We start from the raw sequence: 13,477 nt of genomic DNA on the forward strand, positions 1-13,477 counted from the left end.
TCAGGACATTTTCATCTAAACAGACCACATACACACATAATAACTTAATCAAACTAAAATCTAATGTCCTACACCACAAAACTCTATATTCAGCCACATAATGCTGTGACCAAATAGATTCTGTATTTATTCGTAGCTGTGGGTACTGAAGGTATTTTCAAAGTCTTGCATAGCTAAGTAAAGCTAAATGTAGATTTAACTTTCCCTAAACATCTTGACTATGCATCAGAGTCAAAAGTAATTATCTGAAGTTCAGTCATAAAACTCTGTCATCTAAGATGATAGGTCCTTTGACATGTTATCATCTTGCAATCTCTATCTTTGTCTAGCAATGAAATTGCATCTTTTGTTTGCTTGTTAGACGGTTTCACTGCAGCATGTTACATTAATTTTCTCTGAAACCCTCCTCCTCCCCAGCATCACTTGTCTAGATCTATTTTATTGTATGTACACATCTAATTGTGCAGCAGCAAGCCTTACATGCTTCTTGCAGCATCTCTGAGTTTTTTCTAGCAGTAGCAATTTTCGTACTTGCTCTGCAGCAGCTGGTAAGCAGATCCACTGAGACAAAACCTACCAACTTGTCATAAATATTATAACACCATAAATTTATTCAGAAAGTTGTCATGACTGAAATTTGATTTACTCATGATCACAGATGTAAGAATGTCTTGTACAACCAGATTATTTGAAAACATTTTATTATTATCCTTGGCCTTATGACCACACCTCCACTCTACTGTGAAAAAAGCTTAAATCATCACATGGATCTTTAATTAAATTTCTTTTCATCATTCACCAAAAATAAATACATAGCTATCCTTACAACCATTTAAATAAATATCTGTGGCTTTACGATAATATTAGCAACAAAAAAAAGTGTAAAATGTATATACCTTTTTATATATATATATAATATATTCATTTGTATAGATTTATATATACTGTGTATATATATATATATATATATATATATATATATATATATATATATATATATATATGTTCTTATTTAATTCTTTTACAACTTACAAGATGCCAAATGTACCAAAGCAATACTTATTAATACAACATGGTGAATGTTTAGTGGTTAACTTAAAGAGACTGTGGAGAGCACCAGTAAATTGCATGTACCTTCACATTGAAACCTATATCCATATCATGGCCTCTCCAGAGAAACCATTCTTTTGGGATGCAGCTGTGGAGGAGAGGTCCCCTCTTACTATTTCACACTGTACAGGGCTGTCATCGTTTGCTTTTAAAGCTTACCATTGATTTGGATATTGATGCATGTTTTCTACACTGTCGTGCCAGCAAAAGTATAGACAATATGTCTAGGTTCTGAAACTATCCCTAAACTAGACATACATTTCTTAAGATCTTTTGTCTTATACTGTATATTTGTGAAACATACATTTCTGGCTGTTTAGATTTTGTCTGAATAAAGCAAAATGTTTTCAACATTCAATTCTGGGCTGTTTTGCACCTAGAAATTTTGCACATAGCGTAAAGTCTCTTGTGTTTTGCAATGCTTTGTTGTATGTGGAAATATGTGTAATGAATTGCTTTTGGTTTTAGAGCAAAAACAATTTGTGATAAGGGCTTGAAAAGGTGCAACCAAAATCAAGAATATTAAGATTTTGCTAAAAAAGTGTTACCCTCAAGGGACCTCTCCTCCACGATAAAAAATCAGCCTTTTTGTTAGTCTTAAGAATTAGCCAGGCCTCTGACAAGGTTAAGGTTAAGGTTAAGGTCCAACAGTAATATAAAATAACAGTAATAATAATAACAACCAGATTAAACCAAATTGAATAAAAATACAAATACAATAACAATTCTATGTATATACAAAAATATAGCAAAGGAACTCACAAGGATGTGCATTATTGGGGAGGAACACACACTTGAATCAGATTTTATTCATAATACATCCTAGTTTTGGATGCCAGTCCAGTTCTGGTCAGGTGACTATGCCCTTGTCTCAGTACAATTGCATCTTCCTGTCAGCTTACACAGTAGTCTCCTTTTACCTCACTTCCTGTGGATCATTCAGGGCTGATAAGAGAAGCTCTTGGAGCCAGTTAGGAGAGGTCAAAGTCCTTAGAGATGCTCATGGCCCATGTATGGCAGAATAAGAGGACCCCCAATGGCTTTATTTTACTGATACTGCTCAGGGCAGAGGGTTTCATGTTAACCTAAAGCTTATCTTATAGAAAATCCTTCATATTCTGCATTGACATGATCCTACTGGTTTTTCTGGCCAATCTGTCCAAGAGCTCTCTATGTAATGGCTTGTATCTCATCCTGAGAGCACTGTCAAGGTGGACAGACAGTCACTTATGATGTTTGGTCCCACAGCGTGGTTGGATGCATAAAAGGTCAAGGATCCTATCAGCAGTTGGAAAGCACAATGTGCAGCAGAGAAAGAAGAGTTGAGGAGCAGTTGGCGTCAGGCTGCCCTGAGCTGGAAACCTGACCAGACACTTTATCTTTTTAGAGCAGCTCCTCTAAAAATAAAAGGAGAGGCTTTTGCTGACTACAGATGCCGGCCTGAGACTGCACACATAGACATACATACATGCACACACACACACACACATACACACATTTTACCTTAGTCTCTCCTTACACAGTCTCATTAACACACAGTGTCTCTTTTGACTGCCTCTCTTACAACACATCCCTCTTAGGTGAGCTTAATATTCTAATTTCAAATGGTCCCATTTTTTGGTGTCAAACAAAATTGGCTTACACTGTCAGAATTTCTGGTTAGGCTCTTGTTTCTCCCTAACCAGCACCCCTTTATCCATGTAGAATCTAAAGTGAGCCAGCTTGCCAACAGTTTGCCCAAGGTTGAAGACTAAGACTAACTTTCACAATGCCATCCAAGCCTGTAGATGATTCATTTATCCAATACAGCCTTTGTATTTTCGGATAGCTTACTTCCTGTTCGTGTTACATATGGTCCGCATCACCCAACCCTATCTAGGAAAATCTTATAAATACATAAATAAATAGACAAAGGTTTACTAAAAAGGGGAAGGAGTGTGCATAAGGATGGACATGATCCAGGGAGGCCTGATTGGTTTAGAGAAGGTCAGTTCATTGAGCACTTCAAGAAGGAATACAAGAGGCTCATCCAACCTGTCATACAGGCTTCTCCAGGGTTTTGCGAAAGGACGCAGGATTGGTGGCAGAGATCTTGCGGCACACAGTGTTGGTGTTGCTGCATCTGCAGCCAGGACGATTGGCGTGGTCATAGCCACGCTGGCACAGGGTAAGGCACAGCTTGGCAGGGGGGTAGCAGCACAGGCAGGGCAGGCAGAGAGCCAAAAAGGACATGGCGCTCCAACGAGAGCAGGCATGAGCCGGGGCGCAGGAGCAGGGCCGGTCAACGCAGTTGTCCTCTTTATCCGCAGAGCAGTGGTAGAACAGACCTTTGACACAGCACAGGCAAGTGCCATATTCCAAGATGTTTTCGGCAGAGCACAAGCAACGCTGGCCACAGGTCCAGCATGAGGGCAAACTTCGAGGAGCACAGCACTCCTGGCACTTGCAGCGACCACAGTGTTCACAGATGAAGAGGTGCAGTCCTAAGTCCTCGCCGTCAGCCAGTCCTTTGCCTAGTGAGTCCGGTTTCAAGTCACCTTTGGGCTGGGACCTAACCACAGTGGCCAGACCAGAATGGGATGGTGTTAGTCCCGTGAGAAGTCTCTGATCTGAGGCAGCACTGCCACGGGACATCGAGCTGACGGTACTGGAACGGCTCAAGTGCGCCAAGTGGGAATGTTGATGCTGACTTTGACTGCGAGGCATCTGAGAATGTCGCTCATCGTGTGCATAGAAGATGCCAACCTGAGAGGCAGGTTCCAGCACCACAGGGCGCTCTACGTAATCATTACTAGCCCTTATAGCGCGGATCTGGTCAATGGATAATACAGGGACCTGTTGAAGATCCAGGCCTTCAGGGTCCATCCGAAAAGGAGGTACTGGATCCATTCTGCTGCCAGGGCCACGAAGGTAGGGGCTGAGTTGCAAGGTTGACCAATATCAGGGCACATCAGATAAACCTGCAGTAAGATAAGAATAGAAATAAAGCCATCATTGTTAGATTCAGAATGAAATGTTGAAGTTTTCAATTAAATGTTTGAAGTTTAAAGAAATAGTTCACTTGATAGTTCGCAAAAATGTATATTTCATCAAGAATTTTCATTTTTGGGTGAACTAACCATATAAGTAAACATATAAGTTAATAGCTGAAACCCTTGTCCGTTTGAGTCCCTTTCACTAAGATAGTCTATGGCTAAAGCTAAGGTTATTATTAGACACAGAGGATGGAGTGATAACGCCGTTGACATCACGCTGTAATTTAGCATCTGGAGAACACAGCTGTTGACACAAGGGAAGGGAACCAGAGTAAAGAATTTGACAGCAATGAATTGTGAGAAACTGGGGAACCCAAAAGGCTTAGTGTCAGTATCCTGAGGTATCTCTTCCTCAGCAGCTTGGATGACTTTGCTGCAGCTCCTCCCTACAGTCCTTCTTTTGTTAAGCCTTATCCTCCATAAACAGGAACAACATGGTTGTTGGAATGTGCATGGAAAAAATAAGCAACCAGAAATTGGGAAACAAGCTGCTTGCATTATTGGGATATCATAGCCAAGCAAGACCAAACTGCATTGGTTTAGTTAGTGATGGGTTTTGTTTAATTCCATAGAGAAATGTAGAGATTGAAGAACCCTTTCTTCACATCTGTCATAGACTTACTATTTAATTAGATTTGCATTAGAATAAGCAATCTCAGATTGTACTAGCTGTAAATAGCACCTGCCACACAGTGCAGCTATTTGAACTTCAATAGTCCAAAAGAAACACAAATTAAAGACAAACTGAACTCCCAGTGTTGTTGCAGTGGTGTGGGGTGTAACAATGGTGTGGATGTGCTTTTTTGGTGTGGACGACCCAGGTTCGATTGTGCATTTTGTCCCGCTTTTTTCCATCCTGTTTCTTGTAAATATTTCCTTATAATAATTAATAAAACTGAATATAGGTTGATTGCCTCACAGTGATTTGGTCACGGTGAAGGTCAGGGAGTTGGGAGGAAGGTCTTTTCCAGGTCAAATTAACCATGTTTATACTATAGTAATATTGTGGCAACCATGTTTTCTTTTTGTGTTTTTTTTTTTGTGGGAGCCATAGTTTTAATGCAATTAACCATGGTATTACTACACGGTATTACTATAAATAGTTTATTTATAGTCTCTGTGAGACTATAAATAAACACAATTAACATCCTGTTGTGATGCCACTATACTGTATGTTAGTATTTAATTAGAGGTGTAAATAGTATCTGCCACTATTTGCACCGGGGTGCAAATAGCATCTAAAACTATTTGCACTTTGTGCAAAAGATGCTTTTGGATGCTATTTACATTTAGTGTACAGGACAGGACAGGAGAGGAGAACTGTGTCTGGCATAACAAGGAACAGGAAGCTATACACAAGAGCAGTGATTAGAAGCAGCAATGTCTGCTCCCAAAACAGCTGAATTCCTGGTAAAGGCCCAGAATGCTCCCGTGAAAATAAAGGTAAGATAGCATCCTCCCCAGCCCCCACTGCCCAGGCAGAGACTCAAGATAAGGCGGCCCAGGTCGGAAGCACAAAATGCATTTGCAAATTACACGGAGGAGAAAAGAGAAGTCCTGGAGAGTAATTACATCAAACCCAGCAGAGAGCTGTAGTCAGGTCCTATCAGTCCATCTAATTGTTGAAAAGGGTCTGCTGTTCATTTCCATGAGCTCATTATTTGGGCCCTGAGTTCAAAAACATCCCATACAGAAATATGGTAAATGGCAATACATTTATAACACATTTATAGCATGTATGCACATGTATTTTTTCACTAATATAAAAAGTGTCACATACTGTACTTGTTCAAATATGCGACTTATATTTCATACTACTACAAAAATAGCGATTTTCTTATATGTATATTCTAGTTTATTTTAATTATTTTACCAAATACGCACAGTATATGATGCATTACAACATATATCATGTATGAAAAACCATGTTCTCCACTTATATGTTTGCAAATGTACTTTATATGTTTTTAAATCGCAAACAAAATGGTAGATTTTCATAGACAGACAGACAGACAGTCTGATATTCATATGGCCATATATCAACATTGGATTTTAGTCTCACATCTGCAGGCAAGCCAGAGAGGAAGTTTTGGGTTAGCTCATCTGTGTCATGTCAGGCACTTTTGGTTGCATATTTGTTTGAGCATTTGCACATGTCCTCTCCATGTGGTTTTCCTCAAGTGTGTCAGCACTTGGGAGTATTTATCACTTGCTGCTACACTGGAGATTATTTTGAACTTTCCACTGACTTGCAGTGCTCACATGAAGGAACAGACCCAAACTAGACCTACAAATGTTGCATTTCCCGAAGGCTAGTGTATCCTTAGTTTTTCTGCATGCTGTTATGTCTTGGGCAAGTGTATGTATACTCTTTTGACCATGACTGCAATGGAAATCCACCAACCATTAACCGAAAACGTCCTTCCAAAAGTGGTCCCCATGCTAACTCTGTCACTGGGCATAGCACATTTGCAAAGTCATCTGTAAAGCAGAAGGCCACAGCAGAAGCAGCTATATAAAAGCCCCCCCCAAACACATACTTCCACCCCACCCAACACCAGCAACCAGGGTGCCAGAGGATCAATAAGCCACACTTCAGTGGCAGGGCAGGCACAGCGCTGATATCAGGAAGCCCAGCAGATCCCCCCACCTCTCCAACCCCCCAACAAAGAGCACTCTACCACTCCCTACCAAGTCCCAGAGCACTCTTCAGCCCATGTGCCCCAGACAACACACTAGGGCGAGGCCGTACTGGGGCAATGTACTGGACTACCATGTCTCTAAAATGTAGTTAGCACAATTGGTTTCTCTTAAACTTATGCCGTGGATAACTGTGCCTCACAAAGTTCTGCTGGCTGTTTATTTAGAGGACTTTCAATAGACTGTGGATGTGCTGATTCAAGTCAATTTGCACTGTTACAGTGTGCACTGGGATGTTGATTGTGTTTGTCAGGTTAAGTCTTCTCAATCTTAAGCTGTGACCATGACCTCCAAAATAGTTCCTTTAAACAATGCCGAAACTTGTTGAAAATGCTTAACGTGATAGTTGACTCAAAAATGTATGATTTTTGTGTATACTATCTCTTTAAGATTTAGAATACACATAATTTGAATTGAGTGATGACTGTGAATGTCAAAGGAAATAGGAAGGTTAAACTGCACCACATCAGCATTTACTCTGAAACAGATCGGCTTAGACCGGCTATTCCAAAGTAGTGTTTGGGATCTGTTTCTGCAATCCAGCATTCATCCAAAGCATCGCTTCCTGCAAGGTCTATGCTTTTTTCCGGTCCCACATCTGAAGACTCTATCTTCCATTTTTCGATGAATGGTTTTATCATTTAAGTGGATACCCTGTGTGGGACTCTACAAAATTGATTGCATATCAAGTAAAGCTAATCCAATAGCCATTCACCATTAATGGCCGTCTGTCTTTCACTTGATTTTCAGGATACAAGTGCCCTGATCTAACTTTGTGTTACTTCCAAACCAATCATAAACCAGCATAGTAAGAGGAAAAGGCACGCAACAGACATTTGTTCTAAATAATAAATAGGAAAAGGGAGAAAAAGAAAGTGTGCCAAAAAATCATATAAGAGCTTAGAGATAGTTCACCCTAAAATTTTTACTCACCCTCATGTTGTTCCAAATTAATGTGACTGTTTTATTTCCTACTGTAAAGTTGTTTTGAACATGGAACAGTATGGGTTTGGAACAAAATGACACACAAGGAATCGCAGAGCAAAAATAGTGCACAGGTAAAGCAAACGAGAGACAGCTGCATCTGGAGCAATGGACAGAGAAAAAGAGGGGAGAGAGGGCCGTGTTTACTCAGCCCTGCCTGCCATGAGGGGTAACCTGAAGACAGGCCCCTGCGCACTGGGAGTATCAGTGCTGAGTGAGCTGTGCCTTATGGCTCTGCCCCAGGGCTCCTTACACCCGTTACCTTGCACACATCCTTGGCCAGAGTAATCCAATCCAGGGCAGGAAGAGGATAAGGAGTGCATATTATTCATAACAGTCACCACACACCACTGACTGAGAGAAACTCTAAACCTCCAAACAGGGAGGAGTGAACAGGCGAATAAGAAAAGGCAAAACAGTCAACACGTAAAGGGTCCTTGTACAACATTAGAATGGACACAGCTAAAGAACGGATTCTAGGGGGATATAGCCAGAGAGTAGATCTAAAGTGATGTATAATTTTAATTGTAAATCATGTAATAAATACTCTAACCCAAACCCCAACCCTAAGCCTAACCAGTAGTGAAGTAAAATTTTTATCTTAGCAGGAAAATGCAACCTCAGAATCGCGCTCATCTTTGATTATGTGGACGCAATTACTTTCTGGTTTCTATGGGACCAGAACCCTCATCTCAGAGGTTGCTCACGTAATGCGCCACTATTTGAGCCACCAGAAAAGGTAAACATGTTTAAACTGATGCAAAATATCTGATGTAGATGGCGCTTGGGGTAGCTTAGCAGAATGGGGTCGATTTCAGGGTACTGGAACATCCGCTAGCAACATGTCGAGTTCTCATGTGATCATGTTGATAAACCAGTGGGTGTGGCCGTCAGGTGAATGAGGCACTCATTCTGTCTCTATGTTTGGGGGCAATGATGGGATCTGGGCCAATGACATCATGATGTGGTGCTATTTTAAAGACTCTAGTCTCCTTACATTGACCCCTACTGCAGCTGATAAGCATCTAGCTATTCTCCAGCCAGCCATCAGGCAACTTTGACTTCCTGCAGGTTAACTGTCATTAGAGATATCCATTTTCCATTTCTCGTCTTTCTCTCTTTTTTTTTTTTTGTCTGACTCAGATAGATTGGCAGATTGGCAATTGCTGACTGATGCTTGATTAGAAGGTAGTCATATGTGGGCAGGGGGCCCTACAGAGGTCTATATAGACTTCTAGGGGATAGGCTTAACTAAAGGCTTGACTTGAGGTTGTCAGGCACCAGGACCCTGGGATCTGCCCCTTTGGGAACACATTGGGATTGAATTACAATAAACTGTATGAGATTCCGGATGTGCCAAATCTGACCCCCAGGAAGGACTGAAATAGACACTGCAGACCAGAAAGTTTGTGTAAGAGAGAGACAGAGAAAGAGAGATTGAAAATTGGAAGAGGGAGTGTCAATTAGAGGAAAGAGGAATAAATAAGATAAAGATGGAATGAGTGATAGAAAAAATTTACAGAAAGACTGGTGAAAATGCAATGAAACAAAAAATGGTAACTCGAAATACCACTTAGTAGTTTCACATGAAAGCATATGTGATATGGCAAAATATTTTAACAGTATAAACACAATTATCTGCTACAACTGACAGAGATTTCAGCCCCTCAAGAACTTTTTGGTTTTGGGTGTGTTTCATTTACAAAAACGTCTCACTGCCACCCTCCACTCCAAGAAATGTATCAAACAGTTCCAAACACTTCCCTTCTCTTTGGTAGTTTTCTCTACAAACAAACAGAGACTACACTTCACGTACACCCGTGTGTTTTGCGCACGTGAAGCGCTGCCCCATGTCCTCTCCCAATCCACTTCCCCACTCTCCATCAGCCCCTGCCATCACAAACTGGATAGTATTGATATATCTAACCTTGAGGACAATCAATTCCATGCCTGTATGCCTGGAGCTCTGTGTATCGGGTTGGTCCGGGTTGGACTTGAGTTTAGGGCACTACACGATATGCAGCGATCAACTCTCACTTGTGTTATATTGTCAACTTTATTATATTTAATTCCGGGAACATCTAGATTTAGAAGAAGAAAAAAACAAGAGAGCCAAAAAGAGTGAATAAAGACTAAAAGACATTGAAATAAAGAAGCACTTACCCCTAAAAGGAGGGCGATCCATTTTGCACCCAAAAAGTGTTTTATCTTTATTTGTTTGTTCCTTGCTTTTCTCTCTTTCCTTTATGGTTTCTTGATCAGTTTTCTCTCTTCTGCTTCCTGATGTTTCTTTACAAGTGTCCCACACAATCCTGGTTCCTCAGCGCTCAGTCATTCCTTGTGAAGAACCCCAACAACCTTTATCAGGGAACAGCCAGAGCACTGCACGTTCAAAGAGCACTCAGAGGAAAGCCACGATTCTCGCAGAAATGAGGGCAACATGTCACACAGAATATCCCAATTTATTTGATAAAGAAACAAAAATGTCCTCGGGGGTGGGGGAGGGGGGGCAAAGTAACGTCGGGTTTTTAGAAGTACTTCCACTTAACAGTGTGGAAAGAGTGCAGCAGAGGCTCTGCAGTTTGTCTTCTATCAGTACGAGTTGAGAGTGCTGGATTCTCTCTCTCTCTCACTCTCTCTCTCTCTCACTATCTGTGTATGGTCAGCTCTTCCTGCTTGTGCGATCATCCACTCACTCTCAATGTGTGTGTGTGTGTATGTTTGACACAGACAGAGAGAGAGAGATAGAGATGAAGGGTGGGAAACAGTAAGGGGGAGAGCGAGGGAGCGAGATGGGAAGGGGAGGAGGGAAGGGGAGTTTGGATATGAATGGTAAATGGAGGGAGGGCCGAGCTGGAGGGGGGGGGGGCACTTGGTTTTGCTGGAGATAGTTAATGGCTATGTGGCATCATCGGGCTGAAACCCAATCTCTCATTTTCTCCCCCTCAGGGACTGTTCTATATGATTCCCTGAGCTAAGCCTAACAAGATGGAGAGAGGGAGGAAGAGAACAGGAGATAAAGAGAGAGAGAAGGAGACTGAGAGAGATGGAGAAAGAGAGAGAGAAAGAGAAAGACGATATGAGTCAACAATATGATAGGTGATGAAAACAATGAAGGAGAGGGAGAGAAGAAACATGAGAACTGGCAAGAAGTTCATGGTAGAATATGTATCAGTTCTTGGAACCATAAAGAGTAGAACCGCTCTGTCAGAATTGCAAAGACATATCAACTACTCTGTACATTCTTGCTTATCTTTCCCTGATATACAAGTATTTGGACACTTTAGCCACATTTAAAAATTAATGAATGTCAATGCAATACATAACAAAATGTCAACCAACTGGCATTCATTTTAATGAAAGATACAAGCACACTTTTCAAAGCAAAACATTTCGCAAAAATAAGTTTGTTAGGTTTTAAAATAAAAATGAAATAGATATATTGTTCAAAATTAAGATAAAAGTTGTCTAAACATGCCCATTGTAAATGTGATGAACTACACCTGTAGTTACTCTGCTAGGGCCCTGCTGTGATCTTGAGGTCAACTGACTGAAAGTACTTGCCAAAATGGCTAATAAGAATAATATTATTGAATCTAATATAATCAATGCAATGAAATTCATTGATTATGGCTTAAGTATTTAAATTGTGGGGCACTGTAATGCGATACATAAGTAGATGACAATAAAAAAAAAAGACAAACTCTGAGAAACATTAGAACTTCACAATTGACATGCACAGAGTGTGAAGATACTGTACATGAACATCATGGCATGCTGTTTTTAAGAGCTTTGCATTTAGACTCAACATTTGGGAATTGACCCATTCTGACGTGTTTGTGCCAGCTACCAGCTGTCACAGAGCAGGTTACATCCTAGAACAGTGAATAATTCAGAGTCTCAATCGAGTGCATGACGGATTGGAACGCAGCCCATGTTCCTTTCCTGTTCAGTTCAGTCATTGCCAGCAGACAATGTGATGCCTTATCACAATGGCAACAAGCTGGCTGTGAAATGATCAATTACGAACAAATGAAGCACCATGAGTGTGAACTATTGGACATTTAGAAGAGTAAATAAAGGATTACTTATGGTTAACATTTTTTAAAACTTTATCTTTTTCCTGCATGGACTGTGATAGATTGTGAATGTATTGGTTGGAAATGTAGAGCATTAAATATAGAGTATATACATTTGTGTTCATGTCAGCCTATTGATAGCAAATGGACGGTATCTCCAAGGTAACAGGACACATTTTTTGTGGATGTGTGTGCGTATGTATGTGTGTGTGTCTGTGTGCGTAATGGGGCAGGAAGAGGGGTGCTTCCTGGCTTCCTGTCTAGGGAAATAGCTAGGATGGCCAAACAGTGCTAAGAGTGGAGAGTGAATCAGGTTTCTCTATACTGAACACACTCAACCTGAGGTCCAAATTGCATGACAGAACAGCTCAATCTCTAAAACAGAAAATATAATTATCAACATAAACTCTGTGCAAAATGTAATGTGTATCATTTATATTCTCTCTATATGCTAATGTAAATAATATGCTATGAGGATAGGAGGGATTTTATAGAACATTGATAATTGTATTATTTGTCATATCAGAAAATGTAACCATTGTGAAGCATAGAAGGATGCAGGGCTGTGAAATGTATATTGAAATTATCTACTGTATACATAAGTTTAATATGAGAACTGTGACAAAAACTTAAAGGGATAGTTCACCCAAAAATGAAAAATCTATCATAATTTACCCACTTTCATGTCATCCCAGATGTGTATGACTTTCTTTCTTGTCCTAAAAAAAATAATAAATAAAGATAAATATATGTCCTCTGAAGCAATGCAAATGCCTTTGGGTGATCAACAGATGGCCAGCAGCCATCTCACCATGCAGCTCTTGCCTGATTGCCCACTATAGCTAAGCAGGGTTGAGCCTGGCCAGTACCTGGATGGGAAACCTCCTGGGGAAAACTAAGGCTACTGCTGGAAGAGGTATTAAGGAGGCCTTTATGTCAAATGTATTTATTTAGTTAAAGCTAATTTATTTCCCAAATAATATACTATACATTCCAAACACTTGGTTGACTGATGAAACATCTCCATAGTTGTGAATTTACATTTGACATAGAAATGCATTTCAATAGCTTCTTAAATAACAGTTTAAATACAGTGATTTCATTAACTTGTTACCTCAGAAAGATAGAAAAAAAATTTAAATGAGAAGATTTAAGTCAAGGTGACCTCCAATATATGAGTACTCTCTCGTTCTATCAGTATGTGGGTCTGACGGAGCATTGACTATCTTTCATTCTCCCCAAGGCAGTTCCCCTCTGCCTCTACCTCACCTCATGGCTCACAATCATACTGCCAGAAAGAAAGAGAGAGGGAGTACAGGGCCATAGGAGGATCAATGTTAAATGGCCTGGTTAATGACCGGCACACTGACAAAGTCATTCATTTCTAGCGGCACTGTATCCTGTGTGTGCAAGCAAGAGGGAAAGATTTGCCCGTTTGTCTGTTGGAAACGCAAATAAGGAAAAGAGAGCCAATGAAAAGCAGACCACACCAGCTAGTCAGGAAAACAAACAAAAGCTCAAGTTGATCCCCCTGCTCATAGACGTCTGATAGTGGACTTTGATAACTAG

The 13,477-nt window shown here is 40.5% G+C and overlaps 1 protein-coding gene across 1 annotated transcript; it reads right to left on the bottom strand.

Annotated features, from left to right (window-relative positions):
* Positions 1–1,010: 1,010 nt before the first annotated feature.
* On the bottom strand, positions 1,011–10,520 carry LOC127627310 (protein sprouty homolog 2-like). Its single transcript, XM_052103656.1, has 2 exons — positions 9,993–10,520; positions 1,011–4,070 (listed from the first exon to the last, which is right to left on the bottom strand). Exon 2 carries the CDS (start codon positions 3,997–3,999, stop codon positions 3,148–3,150), a length of 852 nt encoding a protein of 283 aa, XP_051959616.1. The 5' UTR covers positions 4,000–4,070; positions 9,993–10,520; the 3' UTR covers positions 1,011–3,147.
* Between the last annotated feature and the right edge of the window lie 2,957 nt (positions 10,521–13,477).

The sequence above is a fragment of the Xyrauchen texanus genome, chromosome 34 (assembly GCF_025860055.1).
Source record: "Xyrauchen texanus isolate HMW12.3.18 chromosome 34, RBS_HiC_50CHRs, whole genome shotgun sequence".
Taxonomy (NCBI): domain Eukaryota; kingdom Metazoa; phylum Chordata; class Actinopteri; order Cypriniformes; family Catostomidae; genus Xyrauchen; species Xyrauchen texanus.

Coding starts and splice junctions, on each gene's coding strand:
- LOC127627310 (XM_052103656.1), bottom strand. CDS start 3,999: ATGGATCCAGTACCTCCTTTTCGGATGGACCCTGAAGGCCTGGATCTT.